Consider the following 17841-nt stretch of genomic DNA (forward strand, 5'->3'; position numbering starts at 1 on the left):
CGTGTACTACGAGCTGGCGTGTAAGAGCCTGAGGCATCTCCCATGACTTCCAGCTCCTGACTGTTTATTAAAGTGGAGGTGTGCCTGGTTGTGACTCTCAAAGGTAGCCAATAATAATAACAATAAATTCCATTTTCAGAAGTGAATGCCAAAGTTATGCCTGCAAAATGCAGGGGAAGCAACGTTTGTATCTCGCACTTGGGGTGGGGTGGCTTTGATTCTCATTTGGTGCATCTGGTCATTACTGAGCTATCAAGTATTACTAACAGGCCTATAAATATGTGTGTCTATGCAAAATTGGTACTGTTACAGAAGAGTACCTGTTTGCATGTGTATTTATGGACAAGCATGTTTTATCTCCATGGTATCTTTATACATTAAAAAAAAACCACACAGTAAATTAAATCCAAATAGAGGTTCCTGGTTGATTGTTTCTCTGAGAGTCCTGAATTTTCTGGGTCACAGAGTCCTCTTATCCCCCCCCCCCCCCCCCCCCCCAGTAATGTGTTTGCACATTCGCTAGATGCCAGCTGGCTGAATGCTGAGGGAGTAGAACTGGATTTCCCCAATCTAATCCACACTAGTATGGGAACTCTTGCTTATATATGCTAAAAATGTGCTTTTTTTGTTGAAATACTGTTTTAAAATCATCAGATGAATGTATTTTGGACTAAAATGACTTATTTTGACTTTCAAGCTTGAGTATAAAATGAATTCTTTGCTGTGCTTTAAATTCACCAAAGAGTTAGAAATAAAGGCTGCTCTGATAGATTGGCACACAGTTACTGTAGCTTTCCTTGATTTGGGAGCTTCAGGTCTTCCATGACACTTTCAAGCAAGTATTTCTTGATTTTTTTCACTTATTTATTTTTTGAACCTGTTCTTCCTATGAGAACTGCCTTATTTCTGCCCATGTGGTAAACCGCCCCCTCCTGCCTTTCTGCAGTTGACTCTAGGGCATTATGAAGCAGTTGGTAGCCTGCAAACTGTAGTGACTTTGAACCACCTCAAATAGCTGCCGTTTTGGGTACTTTTCACCCCATTCTGGGCAATCACTTGCACTGGCTACAATCCGTATAGTAGCGCTTGCTCTATTATCTCTGTGCAGACCTGGGACCTGAAGAGTATTTCCGTGGAGTCCCTGTGTTCAGATGGCTCAGAGCCAAGGGTGTGACCTTGTTTTTTTCCCTCTTTAGGTAGATCTCTGTGGGGTGCTTTTCCACCAGGGAGTTGCAGCACCTCTCCAGGAAGGTGCGCCAATGCGGGAACCGTTGTGCCTTCCAGCAGTGTTTCTCCTAGGCCACCTCCTGGAGCTGTGGGGAGAACCGCTGCGGGTGTGCATCGGAGCAGCCAGGGCCCCGGGCTCTCTGTGGTTTGCTCTGTGGTTGATTATTGCACAGTAAACCCTTGTTTGAGTTATTTTGGGTTACAAGGTGGAGCTACGATACCTCCTATCTGGAAATCAGTAATATCTTATCAAATTACTAAAGGCTCATAACAATCAATAATAAACGGTTGTCTACCTTGTATTCAGAGTAAAACAAAAGAGGCCGTGTGTTGTACCGGGTTGTAAACATGGTGTTAGCGTCTGCTCTGCCAGCTCCCCTCAGCTAGACAGCACTGCCTGAGGCTCTAATAATAACCATTGCTTCAGATCATTGAAGCACAACAGTTTCTCACTTCCCTTGTCCACCTGGTTGGTGACTTTTCTCTTTAGTATGTAAAATATGCGTACAGGGGTGACAAGAGGAGAAGTATAGGGGAATGGATGAAGTGATTCGACTGGGAAATAACTCGGCAGAAGGGGGAGAGATTGGTTCTGCTGGGCTCCTTCATTCCCTGATCAGCTTCATGAGATGGTCCCCCAGCCAGCTAGGGCAGTGCAGGGGCAAGAGCTAACAGATGGAGCCCTGGGGAATATATTGATCTAGATTTATTTAAGTAAGACGTGGTACATGTCTCCAGAATAATTAAAAATGTGTATGTGCATGACAGTCCCCCCCACACCAGCCCTTACAGCTACATTCCGGACATTACAACACTGACCTTATGTCATGTTCTTAAGCTTTTATTTTTCCTGAGGAAATGCAGGATCTGTGACAGCAGAGAAAACTACAATTAATCCTGGATATAGATCTCAGGGGCAGGAATCCACTGTCTGTTAATTTAAGGGCAATGTGTTACAGTTTTTAAAAGTGGAATAGGACAGCACAAAGCTATTGATCCTATGTTCCACAAAAATGACTTAGGATATCACTTTTTGCCTTTTAGTTTAACGTGCCTGCTGCTACTTTTTTGGGCTGATGATATTAGGGTGAAAGTAAATCAGGAGATGCAAGCGGCAAATAAGATTGCGGTGTCATTCGTCAGAAGCTATTACATTTTCATCTTTCCTTTGTTTTGTACATTATCAGGGAATCTTTCCCAGACAGGTGGTAATAGAATAAGGTGCCAGCTGTGCATCTCTTCCTCCTTTTTCTGTAGGGTCTTGGATTCAGCATTGTGGGAGGTCAGGATTCTGCTCGCGGACGCATGGGGATTTTTGTGAAGACTATATTCCCAAATGGAGCAGCTGCTGCTGATGGAAGACTTAAAGAAGGTATAGTAGAGAGAAGTCAACTGCATATAAAGGACCACAGTAGGATATTGTTTCAGTCCAGCAGAAGAAAATCAAGTACTGCTTTATTTAGGCACTTGTCCATCTTGTCCATCTCCAGGAAACTGTGGAGGATATAACACACCTTGCTTGTCTGTCCTGGGGAAGGTTGATCATAGCAGTCAACTTGAATATGTTGCATTTTGAGAAGGGAAAACTACAGCATGAAACTACCCCCCCCCCTTTGGTGAACCTTATTTGACCAAGCCATAAGTTCCACTTCTTCAGTTGGGGCAGGACACTGGTAGCAGTGAAATGTATCTATCCAGCCAACATCTGGCCTAGAGGTGCTTGGCCAAGAAGGGGTTATACAGAAGGGCGTGCTTGGGAGAATCTCTTCTGGATCTTTGTGATCTCTGAGCCTCTTTGCAGTCTGTCTCAGAGCCTTATGGTATGATTTAGATGTGGAAAAAACAAGTAAAGGTCGTAACCAGACAAAGAAGAGAGGAAGGATAGGATTGACATGAGATAACACAGCTGTTTAGAAAAGAAGGTATAGCCTGATTTATTTTTTTTTCTTTTTTTTTCCCCCACTGCTTTTCCAGTCTTGATCTCTGTGCTGGATGTATGGACTGCTCTGTGTGCATTAGGACACTGGTCTGAGCGCTCCTATGCCAGGCAGACTCTTACAAGCTTAAAAGTCCAAAGTGGTCATGAATGTAGAACAGTGATTTACAGCTCTTCTGAGGGAGCTGGGTTACTTCTCTTTCACAGAAAGCTGCTCCTGTGTTACTTCTCTCCTTCTCATATCATTTCCCTCTTTACGTCTCATCACACTTGTTGCATTTGAGGCTGGTTTTGGTGCCAACTCTCGAACTTCCTGTCAGAAAGAAGCGGGGGTCCCTGGAGCATAGGTTGTGCGCTGACCGTGGGAAGCCAATAAGTAGCAGCTGTCCCATAAACCCATGAAGTCTTCACAGGATATTCAGAGCTCACATACTCATTTTTTTTTACCGGGACTAAGGAAGGAGAGGAGGGAAAGACTTGGCTGATGACATCGCCCCATCTAATTGTGCACAGATGTAAGTGTATGTAAAACTGCAGAAAGCAGATCTGGATCCTGCTCACTTCGCCCTCCTTTTAATAAAAAGAAGGTAGATCAACACAGCTGGGTGTAAGTGGTAAGACCCAGAGCCTGGAAAATTGTAATAGGTGGGCAGACATGCAGTGATGCTTGTTCATTGGAGTGAGGAGGTCTATCGCAATGTGTGGACCACTGGCTTTTCTCTCTGCACGTGCTTAGTAAGTGGAGCACGTTTGCTTTTTGTACATGAATGCAAGGCCAGTTTCTTTGAACAGACTTTGGTGTGATATGCTGTAGTGTTTCAGTTAAATTCTCATTTCTCTTATTGATGCGCACCAAAGAAAGGGAGTTTTGTGGTCCCCTTGGACCTCATGTTATGAGCATCTATATTTCAGGCTGCAGTTAAAATCTGTAGTGTTTTCAGTTTGTTTGTTATTATAAGAACGTTAAAGATCCCTGCTGAAGAACAGGCTTTACTCTGCTAACTCATCACTCTATTAATTTGTAAAGGCATTAGGACAAGTAAAAATAAACTGAGAATAGTAAAAGGCTTTTTATTGAGCAGTAAATTGGAATCCACATGGTAGCAGGTTGCTTTATTTATGAGAAGTTTTGCTACATCTCTATACTTTGTATATTGCTGGCTTCATTTTTGTATCTGACTTCCAGGGGATGAAATACTAGAAGTTAATGGAGAATCTTTACAAGGGCTGACCCACCAGGAGGCCATTCAGAGGTTTAAGGTAACAACCGTAGATGTAGTAAGAGAGATGTCCGTGCTTCTCTTCATTCAGTGCCATTTAGCACCTTCAGCTTTATTCTTTCGCTGCCACAATTTACTGTATGCGGGTTTACCGGCAAATGTTGTCATCTCGCATCATCTTATTTGGCTATTTCTCTGATGTCTCTCTAGCAACTCAAGAAAGGTGTGGTGACCCTCACTGTGCGCACGAGGCTGCGCAGCCCCAGTCTCACGCCCTGTGCAACTCCCACCTTGCTGAGCCGGTCCAGCTCGCCCAGCTCCAGTGCCAGCGGAGGCACTCCCGTCCCCTGCTCCGATGACACAGACAGCTCCTCCTCCAGCCGCAAAGGCCCCGGCCCGAAGGATAGGATCGTCATGGATGTGACGCTCAATAAAGGTGTGAAGGTTCATTGAAATGCCCTTGGAGAATGCAGCCCTGTTTATTGGGGGAGTTTCTGGGAATATGCTAATGGTTCTAATACCCAGGGCACCTACCCATGTCATTCTGGTCTTGGAGAGCTCTCTGTGAACCACAGGATGGTGGAAAAAAACATCCTCTGATGCAGAGCCCTTTGAAGAGGTCCCCATTTCACATTTTGCTTCTCCCAGAGTCAAGAGGAGGCTCTTCCTTTCAGCAGCATGGACACTGCTACAAGGGAGAGGCTGCGAGGTGCCAGCCCAAATGTGAATCAGCCTCTCTGTAGCCCAAATGACCATGTCCTTCTAGTAAAGGGCAGCCCTGAAGGTGGCTAACCTACGCAGTGCATTCAGGATTGCCCAGATGAGCTATCTGAACTCCTTCATGAGGACTTCTCTCATTAACAATAATAGTACAGGGTAAACTTGGAGTATACACTGTATGTGGTGGGATGGCTATATCTATCTTAAAGGCTTGAGTGATGACTTTAAAGGTTGGACTAAAAACGTGGAGAAAGAAGGTCAGAAATCTGGTAACTCCTATTTCAGGTACCATGTTCCATGAAGGAAGGCAGAGGTGAAAATGAACAGGGGAAATAATTAAACCACAGATGACTTCTTACCCTTCTTCATGCCTCTTTGTTGAGGGATGCCATGCAGATATTTAATGAAATTTTAACGAGTCTTACAGTTGGCAGTGTCTTCTCACATTTTCCGAAATAATTTTAAAAGTGACATCTTTATTTTACTGTTCTCCCATTCCTTTGTGTCTCAGACCTGATCAGACCTTCTGTGACATTTCCAGGCCCAGGCAGCTCCCAAGGTACTCCGAAAATTTGCCGGGAGTAGAGTTAGTCCTCTCAACGATGGACCTCAGAAAACAGTCAAGATCATATATTTTCAGTCCTGATTGCCACTGTGGGTCTTGGCTTCCTGAATGCCTGCACCTAAGGCCAGCCCTGAAACAATACGTGATTCTTGGTCTCAGATGTGATGTGGGAACACAAACACTTGTGTGTCCAGTGTGATTACAATCTGCAGGGACTCAACAGGACTTTTCTTTGTACTTTTTGTTTTTCACAGAGCCAGGGGTTGGGCTAGGCATTGGTGCCTGTTGTCTCACGCTGGAAAATAGTTCTCCAGGGATATACATTCACAGCCTGGCCCCAGGATCAGTGGCTAAAATGGATGGCAGATTAAGGTTAGTTAAAGCAAAAACATGCTGGAGTAGTTTTACAATAACATGGTTTGAGACCTTGTTTTCACCAATCAGTTGATGTAGCAGGGAGGGGATTTATACTTAAGTGTTCACCAGAAAGAAAACATTTAAATAAAGACATTCCAAAGTGGTATTTAATACCCAAGAGACATTCTTCTGTGTCATGGAAGCAGCAAGATCATTAAGATTTGGGTTTTTTTTTGTTTTTGGTTTTTATTCTCTGTATAGAAAACTGAGCCTAATAGCACCCTTCAGGAAGGGGGAACAGCCAGAAATGCAGCTTCATCAATTTTTATCAGAGCTGCAGCCAGAGACTCCAAATTGGCAGGATATTTGCAGAGCTCTGTTAAAAGCTCGGTCACCTGAAACTCTTAAGAAGAGGTGGGGGGAGTTTCTTGCAGCGCACTGTGCCCATGGCTGCAGCAGAGCTTTTCTGCCCTTACTGTCTGACAGAAGCACGGCAGGTCGACCTGCCCGTCCCGTGTACTCCACTGGGAAACTGGAATGGCTACAAGGAACTGTAAGAGAAAGAGAAATTGTTCCTGGGATTCCCTTGTGCTTTACGCTGCATTAAGTGACAGAAAGTTATTTTTTGTTCCGTTCCTGGGGTCCTCATTTTTAAAAACCCTTGGAGGGAAATTTCCAAGGCCTCCCATTTTTCTGCATCCCTGCATAAATGCTTGGGGGCGCTTGGAGCAGCGCTGGGGAGGGAGGGCTGCACTCAGGGCAGCGAGGCCGCGTGATCCGCACCAAGCTTGTGCCGTGAGTGCTGGTGTGGAGAGGCTCTGCAGCAGCCTTGCTTTCACGCACTCGCTGGTGGAGAGGGAGAGCTCTCTGTTCCCTGTGCATGCAATGGCCCTCGCTTGCTAGAAAACTGCGATAGAGGAAGTTGAGTTTTGGAATGGGGGAACAAGATAATTTTATGGTTGCATTCCTGCCAAAACTCTTCAAAGTTGCTACCAAATAGAAACGTCTAGAGGAGACAGTACTTTAATACTGACTTGCTTTCTTGTAAGCCCTTTTGGAAAAGATTGCAGTGCTGGTTGTGCCTGTATGTAACAGCTGTATCGTTTATTAGATTATGTGATTGATTATATCCAGGCATGCTTCCCAGTTTTCTAGCTTGCTTCTTTGAGACATTGCTCCTGTTGTCCCATCAGCAGTTTATGGTTCCATAAGCCAAAACTAAGAGGATGGTTTTGATTCTGGAAAACCTCATTAATCAGATATGGGCTTTGCAATACCAGGAAGGGTTTGAACCCAGCTCCTCCCTATCAATCCTGTGCTTGTATAAGTGATTCCGTTTTCATAGTTTCTAATAGTTGTTTAAATCGGAAGGACAGGCAAAGCAGTGACATGATTTCACAGCAGTTGATCGCCCTTTTGCTTTCTTGAGCCCATACCAGAATACGGGCCACTGAAAGGCTGCCATGTGCAATTGCCATTTTGACTTTGGCGTGAAGACTTATAGTGCAATTTCATTTCCATTGTCACAGCTAATCCAGCATAAATCAGCATCAGTGGATTGTTTGAAAATGTCTATTTAAAGTAAATGCTTTAGTAATTACAGAGAATGCTTTAATGATATCCCTAGTTGATAATCTTTTCTTTTGAATAGTTCCAGATGTCTGAGCACCAATGATCAAGAGTTAAGAAATTGGAAAAACAAAGCAAAACAATTTATTCTTCCTCTCAGATGAAGGGTTTTTTTTTTCTAAGTGGGTTCTGTACTTTAATTTGAAGCAAATACAAGCTTATCTCGCCCAATTTTTTTCTCAAGTCATTTCTAAACTCATATCTAACTTATGAACTTCTTGTTGGTATTTGTGTTAAGTAGTTCAATATGATGGTAAGGAACAGCCCATCTGAATCTGATTTTTTTTTTTTTTTTCCCCCTGTACTCAACAAGTATCAGGATGCAGAACTGGAACTGAAGTTTGCTTTCATCCTAGTTCGAATGCAGCCAGTTTTCTCTGTTGATTTACTAGGGTTTGTAGCGCTGACAGTAAGTGCAAAAAGGAGCCCTGGACCTCCCTCCTGAAGTTCAACAGGACTCAAACTGTTTGTGTCACTGGGAGCAAGAGCAACACTGGTGGCTTTCGAAATCAGATCTTTTCCGAATAGTTGTATTTTTGAAAAAGTTTGGCTACCAGTCAAGAGCACAAGTGTTTCTGTATGAGGCAGATGTGATTAAGTAGCTGTATTTCTCCCTGCAGCCGGGGTGATCAGATCCTGGAGGCGGATTCAGTGAGCCTGCGCCACGCAGCGCTGAGCGAAGCCTATGCCATTCTGAGTGAGTGTGGTCCGGGTCCAGTCAGCCTTATCATTAGTCGGCATCCTAACCCGAAGGTGAGGAGGAAACGTGTCGGGGTACCTATGTGGTGTTTTCATCTTGTGCTGTAATTTGCGGCTTGCTCTCTGAAAAGCAGCGAGGAAGAATTTTGGAGTTTTCTCTCTGTGGCGTGCGTTGTGCAAGAAGTCAGGCTAAAGGATTGCAATGAAGCAAGTTGTAGCAATGTTAGAGCTTCCTTGCTGCTTTTCACTTAGTCACCCGTTGATCAAATGTGATTTTCCTGGAACTGCTTGAGTGAAGTGTTCCCCTCATTCTTCATATTTGGACCAAGCGGCAACTCAAATATGGCCTATGTCTTCTTCCTTCTTAAAGTTATGTTGTAGTTAGTCTGTGTTTGAGTAGAATATAATTTGGGCCAGGAATATAAACATCACCAGATTGAACTGATCAAATATAGTAAAGTAATATGAATACTGTTTTTAAAAAAGTAAAATCTGTCCAAGGACCAAAGTTTTCCTTTAGGAACTAGAAAAAGAGAATCTGGAATGTACTGCTACCGAGAAATCTGTACAAGAGTAATTTGAAAATAAGAAATAAGCCTGTGTTTACAAAGTGAGTGATTATTTTCAAGTAATTAAAAAAAAAAGATGATAGAAGATCAAACCCATTTAACCAAGCTATAGGGAATAATAACTTCTTTTATTTCAATATTTCAAAGAATTTCATGAGTGTACAGAACCTTCCTGTTTAAACAGGAATGAAGCTGTAAAAATATTTGCATTAGGGAGTCCAGAGAGCTCTGACTTTTGAACTCCTAACTACAAATAGAGACCTTCAGAAGAAACCCGAGTTCTCCTAGATGTGGATTTATTTTATAATTAATTGTGTATTTTCTGCTAAATCAAATATACAACAATAGGCAATTTGATGCCTGCTGCCCCGGCTTTGTTATCATTGCGACAAAGTTTTGTGATGCTAAAAAGAAAGAGGCCGTGGCTCTGTTGGTTAAAGGTAAGCATGGGAGAGGGTAAGAGTTGGGCCTATAGCCGATGCAATTGGTTGCATTGGCAAAGCATACCCAGGCAGCGGGTACCCAAAGCATACCCAGGAACCTATTAAGTGGATCCCTGGTGCTAAAAAGCGGAATTGTTAGAGCTTGCAGGAGGGTGGATTTTTGTTACTTTTAGATAAACAAAGAAGAGACCGTCCGTGTTTTGCCTACCAGCAGACACGAGGCTGGGTGTGCAAGCACCCCACAACCCGCTGCGATGGCACCTTCAAGCATGTTGTGCCTCCTTGCACCGGGGCCGCGTCGGTCTAACGGGTTGCACCTTCTCCCCGTACCTCCATCTTGTCCGTAGTGCTGCAGTCCGACCTGCGCCTGGTTTTGTGCTCAGGACGTCTTGTACACCAAGGCTGGTGCAAAGGTCCTGGAGCATACGCTGCACGAATATGCATGATCCACGTCCTTGGAGGACTCTGTGCCCCGGGAGCCAGGAGACTTTGAGTTTCCTGTAAGGTCATGCCACAGGCGGAAAGCAGAGAGATATTTCTACAGAGGTTCATGTTGTTTTAGACATCTTTATACTTAATCTCTCATTTCATGACACAAAAGGTCCACGGTACGTTTTGGTGCTGAATATATTCAATTAGGTATTTTCATGTGCTTCCAAGAGAAATACCACAAAATTTTCTTTCTTCTTGTTATTCTGAGTGAATGTGGCATTTAAACTATGCTGAAATTGCTGAGTTTGCTTAGGAATCTTTCAAATTTTCATGGTTCAGAAAGATTCAAGTTTCTCATCTCTCTTTATGCTAAATTTTAATTAATGTAAAGAAATCACTTTAGACAGAATTACCTTGCTTTCTGTTTTTAAATACATACTCCTGCAGACTAGCTGTTTCTGTTCTAAAATTACATGGAGTTTTCTAGTAATAAGAATTAAGTGCACTGCAGTAATTCAGGACATAATTAGCATACTTCAAGTATTGTAGTCCAGTATTATTCTTAAGTCGGAGAAAACATTAAGTACCGATTACTGATTTAGTTTTCTTAAGAAGATGAGGAGAAATGAAAATTAAAAAGGCAGCTAATATCTCAGGAAGTCTGGCTTTCTTCCGGTAGGTTCTTTAAGTGCTGAATGTCTTCTGTTGCTGACGTAGGCTTGTACAAAGCAGCCTTTGTCTATTTTAAAGTAATATTTCTCAATAAATCAATGTACAGTGTTTAATTGAGTTAAAACTGTGCCGTAATGGCTTCATTTGATTACTTTAAGCCTGGTGCAGTTTTATTTGTTTACTTAATGTGGCACTTGGACGTCGTCTTCATGAAGTCGGCTGGTTTCTACTTCCCGGTTTCTGCAGAGGAATGGCGTGGAGGGGATCTGAGTCAGAGGCCAGAACTTAGGAGCGCTCAGCTAGCTCCTCTTTGCTGAGGCTTTAATACAGGAGCATATCTGAAATGAATCGTGTATTTGTAGTGATAAGTGGTCAGACTCTCATCTTCACTTCTTCTATCCAATACTGATCTCTTGTCTTCTACTAAACCTTAGGTTTCTGAGCAGGAGATGGATGAAGCAATAGCACGCACTACTCATCGAGAGAGCAAGGATACCAGCTCCTCTCATGGTACAGGTAACAGCATGTTCTCTCCTAATATTTGTTCTTTTCCAGGTGTGTGAAGGGTTAAGGATATGCTTGTGGATTCCTCACCATCAATATTTTGAGGGCCCTCAAACTGAACAGTTTGGCGGTTGCGATTGCTCTGCCCACTGCAAAACTTTCAGCAAAAAAATCCTGTTTCACATGAATCCACTCTGTAGGTCTTGTTATTTGCTTTGGATTTGTCTAGGCAGGCTGCCATAATCTGAAAGGTGGGGTGCCAAGAGGAAGTTGCTTCATCTTCTCTTTGGGATTTCTTGGAAGGAGAATGTCCCGATAGGGAAAGGGTGGGAGGAGTCAACTCCATCCATCATATTTATCCTTATAGATGACAAAAAAAAAAAAAAAAGTATTAGTGTAGCCATTTGAAGGAGTGCAGGTATCACATACTGGACTATGTGTTTTAACTCCATCTTAATCTTAGAGATCACATCAAAATGCTGTGCTCTGGTATATGCCTGATGGTTTTGAACCTCAGCTGTAGCATTTCCTGAAATCTTACAGATCAAAGCAAACTCTTGGTAATGGCAGAATGACCTGTGAGGTGATTTTAAGATTTTTAAGGCATTTGTAATTATCCTTTGTATATCAGTGACAGCTAGGACCTTTTTGCAGTAGACCTTGCCCTTGGCCACTAATTTGTCTTCTGCAGTTGCACCTCATCAGCAGTGTGCTCCAGCAGGTGAGGGAGACTCTTCTGTTTGTCTCCTCTTCATAGCTCTGTCCTGTGCCTGGCTGGTGTAATGGGTTTCTGTGATAATGTTTTGCTTGATCTGAGGGCAAGCTTGTGAAATGTTAAGTAAGTCTCACTTTATTTAAGCAATTCAGATAATAAGTGGGAATAAGTGCAGCCCCCAGCTCAGATGGTGAATGAGGAGCTTGTTTGGATACATGGGCTGCTACTATAACTTTTGGCATCTAACTGAACTGTGCTTAACAGGAGCTGTACAAAAAAGCCCCTCGCCCAGTGTGAAAGCCAAACAAGGAGAGACCTCATCTCCCCTCAGTTGGACTATGAAACGCTTCCTGGAGCCAGCAAGCCGGGTAAAAGACATAAATGCAATAAAAACAGCTCTGCTTCAAATTCAGCTCTTACCCAAGGATTAAATTGTTCAAACCAAACCTCTGTGCTCCTTCCCTGTCACACGTGCCTCATAAAGGGGTTTGTTTCTTAAGCCACATGTTTGAAGCATGACGGTAGGGCAGAAGAGATGAGATGGCAGAAGATGGAAGAAGAAACCAAAGATGGCAGAAGAGACCAAACCCTGTAGGCAGGTTGAGCGCTTGGTCTCTATACATAGCCATTGTAGGGGGAAAGTCTCCGTTTTTCCTGGGAAAGCCAAAGAAACCGTATGAGCTGTGTCCGGAAGTACAAATCCTTCCCTTCTCTCAGTGAAGAAGGTATGCAAAGAGAATTATGGAAGTGAATGGTTTCATCCCTTGCTTCTAGGGGGATTTGACAAAAAAAAAAAAAAGTTATTATATTAGCTAAAAATGGATTGATGTGCTGCATTTCAGCAATTTGTGTTTGACCATTTGGCCCTCAGCGCACCGTCAGTTCCTCTGTTTTTAAAATTGTTGTTAAACTTACTTCATTGACAAGGGTGATGTGAGCGGGGTTGTTAGTGCTTGTGGGCAGATAGGGGCGTTATGCAGAAATGACCACCAGTCACCGGCCGCGCTTGTTTTCAGCAGGGATCCGTCAGTTCGGAGGCAGAACTTTCCCAGTACTTCTCGCATGATGGCCCGAGCCAGCTGTCGTTCTCCGACGCTGTAGCCGGCTCCTGCGATGAGGAGCAGCTCCGTCAGAAGAGCAGGAACAGTTTGTTGGATGACAGCTCTCTCCCTCCCGGTAACCTGAGAAAGCGATGGAAGTCTGTCTGGCCGTTTGTCTGATGTGGGGGTGGTCACTGAGCTCTGGTTTGCTTTACCGAAGAGACCCGGTGATTCCTTTGTTGGTAGGACAATGTCTGCCAGCACGGTGCAAACCAGCGCTGCTCATACGAAGTTTTGGAAAATGGATGGGGTTTACAACAGTGCGCATAAATGCCTGTTTCCATGGTAGTTTGTCCAAATTGCTGCTCTGATTACATGAGAATGACTTTTTTTTTGGTTGCTCTGGCTGAAACTAGATTGACAACATTATAATCTTTTTCAAATTGCTGATGATCATCTGATTGATTACATTTAAATGAAAGTGTTCTTAGCAGCCTCAAATATACAACTTTGCAATACCACATGTAGCGGTGTAAAAACAATCAAATGTTCAATTTGACATCAGATGTTTTGCATATGTATCTTTCTCCCCATAGTAATTGGCTGAAAGAATCTTATATTTTCCTTACTGACATGCACCTGATTTCAGATTCAAAGGGTATTACATTTGTTCTCCCTTTCCTGTGCTTCTCAAGTAATGTCTTTGTCTACCACTTATTTTTCTCTGCAGATTCATTATTTAACGCTGAAAAGCATTTTTATTTAAAAAGCTTTCTACAAAATAATCTGCAGTCCTTTCTAAGAAGGCTGTGAAAAGGGTTCTTAGACTAATTAGTCTTTAATTTGAAACTGATTGTTGTGTGCTTGTGTTTTTGTTCGTGAGAGCATTTCTCACTCACTGTAAATTGATTCAGGCAGTCCTGCGCATAGATTTAAACAAGACTTGAAAGAAATTCAGTTGTTTAAAGTAAAATACACATGTGTATGTGCATCCCTTTCTTCTTTGGGTCATAGTCATAATTTAGAAATGGGCTGAAAACAAAACCAGATGTGCCATGAACTGATTTCAGGAAGCACCCATAAATTGTGGAGCCATCTGTCATCTCTCTTGCTGTGTACTGTAGTTATAACTTAGAGGGAGGACATGAAGATCCTGCTTTTTGCTTTGCGAGGGGAAGTTAGGCTTCTTCTGCAAACAAAGCCACATGTCCTCTGCTGCAGTGGGATGCATGGTATTAAAAATCACAAATAAATACGATTAAGATATAATGCTTTTTTTTCTAGCTGCTAGAGAAGCAGGAGTGGCAAAAGCAAACGGTCTGGCTTCTCCAAGCAGCGGGAGGTCATCTGGCGTTCACAACAAGCACGGGGAGTCTGTCCGGCCCGGCATCCTCAGTGACAGCCCCAAGTCTTCCCGCAGCCCCTTCCATCGGCAGCGAAGGGTCGTTTTCTACGATGGTGACATTAGCGATGACGATGAAAGCTCCCACTTGCAAAGAAGCCAGAGGGCCAAGAGCCAGGATGATGCTGGCCTCGTCATTACAACCTCGTCCGTAGAAATCGATGACGAGAGCCAGGAAGGCGAATCGCCTAGATGTGTTGGCACGGAGACATCTTCCCCCCACTTCAGCCGCTCTGTGGAGTCTGCAGATAGTGCAGTGGAGCAAGTAGACTCTCCTTTTTTCCCGATCATAGCGTTTGATTACTCAAGTGTGCCTGAAGTTCGTCTCGGCAGCCTGAGTTTGAAGGAGCTCCGGGAAGCACAACTGGAATCTAAGAGATCTCCAAAACTGGAGCACCGAGCTGTCACCAGAGTGAAAAGCATGATGAGCACAGAGTGCCGAAGCCTTCAGAGGCAGAAGACGGAGGAGCATGGCTCTTACAGCAAGCCCGTTGCAAGGATGCTCCCCCACAGCAAAAAGACTGAGGCGCCCGACAGCGCCGGGCAGGGCCAGGGTGAAATAGTCACTCTGGTTCGCAATGAGCACGAGTCTTTCGGCCTGGATTTGGAAATCCAGGCCATGCCCTTAAAGGTGGTCGTCACAGGGCTGCGGCCGGGTGGAACTGCTGAAAGGGTAACTTTTTAACTGCTTGATTTCCCTTGGTTTGCTTTGCTTTTGCTTTGCAGGGATTGTTATTGTTAAGCAAGTGATCTGCTGAGACTAAGTGCAAGGGAGACATTTGTCTCCGCTGGGCACAGCGTCTCACCCCCAGTCATTCTAAAACTGCTGCTGAAGGAAGAGTTTTCAATTCAGAAGTGCACACTTGCTGATTCAAAACTGAGAAAGTCAAGAGGCAAATATACTAGTATAGATTCATTCACATTAACAGTTAGTTTTGGGGGGGTACTGTTCTTTTATATTCTATCTTTTTACTAGAAACAAGAAAAAAAAAAGTGGCAAAAATGCTCATTAAGAGATGAGCTGTGTTGCAACCTGGAATGTGCGTGCTTTAAATCCTGCTCCATTATTTTGTCTGCATGTATTCCTGTATTCTGCAAATCTGATGCCAGGAGGCCCGGAGGCTGGCTGGGTTTGCCAGGTGTGGTGGGGGTGCCGGGAAGGCATTGCTCTTCTGCCCCTCTCACATGTACGCGTTGCAGCATGGATACTTGCTTCATGCTGCATGCGGGATTGCTGAGCTTGGCCCAGCTGTGCAGATGCAGGATATTCTGGTGCACAAAGCTGGATGCAGCGTTTTTAGCCCAGTTAGAGGGGTAAAGAGGGGATATGTTGTAGCAGTTTGAATTGGGCTGTGAGAGTTGGGGTGGTGGGTGCTATTCCTGCCCTTCCTCTGATTTACTCTGTGGTGCTGAGAAATACATTTAGCTTTGTACCTCAAGAGCTCAGTCCCTGTCCACTTTATAGTCATTTAGCAGAGTCCCATTGGTCCAACAGGAGATAGCAATCAGGGATATGTTTCATATGCAAAATGCAAAAATGGTAGACAGTGCTCCTACAAGGAGTCCTGAAGAAACTATGTCTGATTCAGCCAAACTCCTTTAAATGAAGGGAGCTATGTCCTCCATCCTCGCGTCGGTCTCTCTGGAAACCCAGCAGCTCTTTTGACCTTTCAGTTTGAGATTGATCATGAATTTCTCTCCTGTCAAAGCACAGTCTGCTCTTTATTTATGTGTTGGCAAACTGACGGTAGTGGTACCTGTGCTCTGCAGTGATGTGAAATAGGGGATGTCACTCCTACGCCATTAATTACTTCCCTACAGTCTTTGTTCCTGTGGGAATGCTTCTGAGGTGTACTTATAATTTCCTTGTATTTGTCATCGCATCAGGGGTCAATGGGCAAGATGGCTGTGGGAGATGAGATTACCACTATCAACAGTATCCCCGTCAATAAGATGACTTATGAGGAAATCTGCTTGCTCATGCAGTGTCTTCCCACAGCTGTAACCCTGGAGATCCAGAAAGCAGCACCAGGTGAGAGGAAGTTTGCTTTCATACCATTTATTTTGAGTACCAGTGTCTGTGTTGGTGAGTCAGGCCGAGTGCTTCATTGCTGAACCAGGCTTCAGGGTCCCCTCTAGCACCATGGTGAGGGATGGAAACCTAATCCTGTGTGAAGTGCTCAAAGCTCCCATTTATAGTACATCCCTCCTGTCAGCGTGTGCAGAGGTCTGAGTCATCTCATGCAGACCTGGAGTTAACTCAGCAGCAGTGATGCACTGACAGCCAATTTTATTGCTGTGCTTGTTCGGTAAATATTTTGACTCTTTATAATCACATCTGTCTCCTTTAAAAGCTGAAGCTTAAGTTGTGTTTTTGTGAACACACAATAGGATGATAAAATCCTTCTTTTTCTTTTCCTTTCATGAGTCAAAATTGTCTAATGTGCAAAAAGGAGAAGCAGAAAATCCAAGATAAGAACTGGAATCTTATCAAAATGTTTGCACGTTTCATATATATATATATATATATATATAAAATCTAGTTTAAATTGGGACGTTGGTGTCTGTTTTGTTCCTCACTGAGGTTGATCTATGCTGCTACAGCAATATTATTCGTATCTGCAGGCTGTACAAATTACGTGGTGTGGAAATGAGTGTTTGAAAAAGAAAGCACGCTTTTCAAATTCAGAAAGGACATAATATTTTGCTTCCTTCCAAATTATGATCTTCTTTGTGTACCTATTAATACCTGGGAGCCAAAATTGCTTCCAGATGCTTCAATTCCAGTTGTTCTTTAAGGAATTCCTGGCAGGGCAGAGCCTGTTCCCATTTCCTTAGATTACTCTGGCTTTTGCAGACTTCTAGCACTGGGGTAGGTGCAGGTTGGCACTGCTTTGTCGGGCACCTCTCCTGCTCTCCCCTTCCCTTTGCCCTGCCTCGCTGGTGGAGACGAGGGTCTCCTCAATGTGTGATTCAGACTGCTGAAGCAAGGCAGTACTTCAGGTCCTAACCAGGTTGAATGTCCCAGAACCCATGTAGAAAGGTGCAAACAGATGTTTGGGGTGAACTTGTGGAAACCAAAGAGCTGGAAAAATGGGTGAGTGGGAATGCGTTTGAGTGCAGCAGTGACAGGGAGGTCGGTAGGTAGCCCAGGAGTGGGTTAACATGTACTGGAAGTGAGGAAAGCTCTGTGCCTGAAATCCTGTAAAGCCCTTATGCTTAACGCACAGCCCTTACACGGGTATTACATCACCCATGTGTGTCACATTAAACACCTGCAGAAGTGCCCAGAGGATCGGAGTCAAGGTATTTATGCACAGCTCATCACTTTGTTATCTGTTCACCTTTGGTTGCTCTGCCAGGGCTTTGAATCCTCTGTGCAATCTACTGAAGGCATCTTCGATCAAAAAAGTAATGAGAAATGTTACTGCTCAGCCTGACTTTACTGCATACTGATACTTTGGTAGCTGGCTGCTTGGCTGTTTAAATTTCAAAGATGAGAATTAAACAGATCGTGACTACCTACCCAAAATAGATTGTTCCCTCCTGTGTGCCACTCAAATACACGGGGTTATGATTAATTGGAGTTGTTGTAAACATCATTACAGAAGAGGAGGAGTGCAGGGCAAAAGGAAAACATCTAGGCTGAATATGTGGGTGTCTGTTTTGTAATAAAACCTCGTGTTTTGTATATCACTTTCCATATCTGAT

The 17841-nt window shown here is 43.7% G+C and overlaps 1 protein-coding gene across 1 annotated transcript in view; it reads left to right on the forward strand.

The window, feature by feature from the left end:
- The window catches only part of PDZD2 (PDZ domain containing 2), a 148013-nt gene that overhangs the window by 111977 nt on the left and 18195 nt on the right, over positions 1 to 17841 (forward strand). The window contains exons 9-18 of the mRNA XM_067315910.1: positions 2485 to 2599; positions 4350 to 4423; positions 4594 to 4819; positions 5923 to 6040; positions 8275 to 8407; positions 10904 to 10985; positions 11953 to 12056; positions 12705 to 12864; positions 14013 to 14803; positions 16018 to 16162. Coding sequence (XP_067172011.1) covers positions 2485 to 2599; positions 4350 to 4423; positions 4594 to 4819; positions 5923 to 6040; positions 8275 to 8407; positions 10904 to 10985; positions 11953 to 12056; positions 12705 to 12864; positions 14013 to 14803; positions 16018 to 16162 — 1948 coding nt within the window. The remainder of the gene's footprint in view (positions 1 to 2484; positions 2600 to 4349; positions 4424 to 4593; positions 4820 to 5922; positions 6041 to 8274; positions 8408 to 10903; positions 10986 to 11952; positions 12057 to 12704; positions 12865 to 14012; positions 14804 to 16017; positions 16163 to 17841) is intronic.

This window comes from Apteryx mantelli, chromosome Z, assembly GCF_036417845.1.
Source record: "Apteryx mantelli isolate bAptMan1 chromosome Z, bAptMan1.hap1, whole genome shotgun sequence".
In the NCBI taxonomy this organism is placed as follows: Eukaryota; Metazoa; Chordata; class Aves; order Apterygiformes; family Apterygidae; genus Apteryx; species Apteryx mantelli.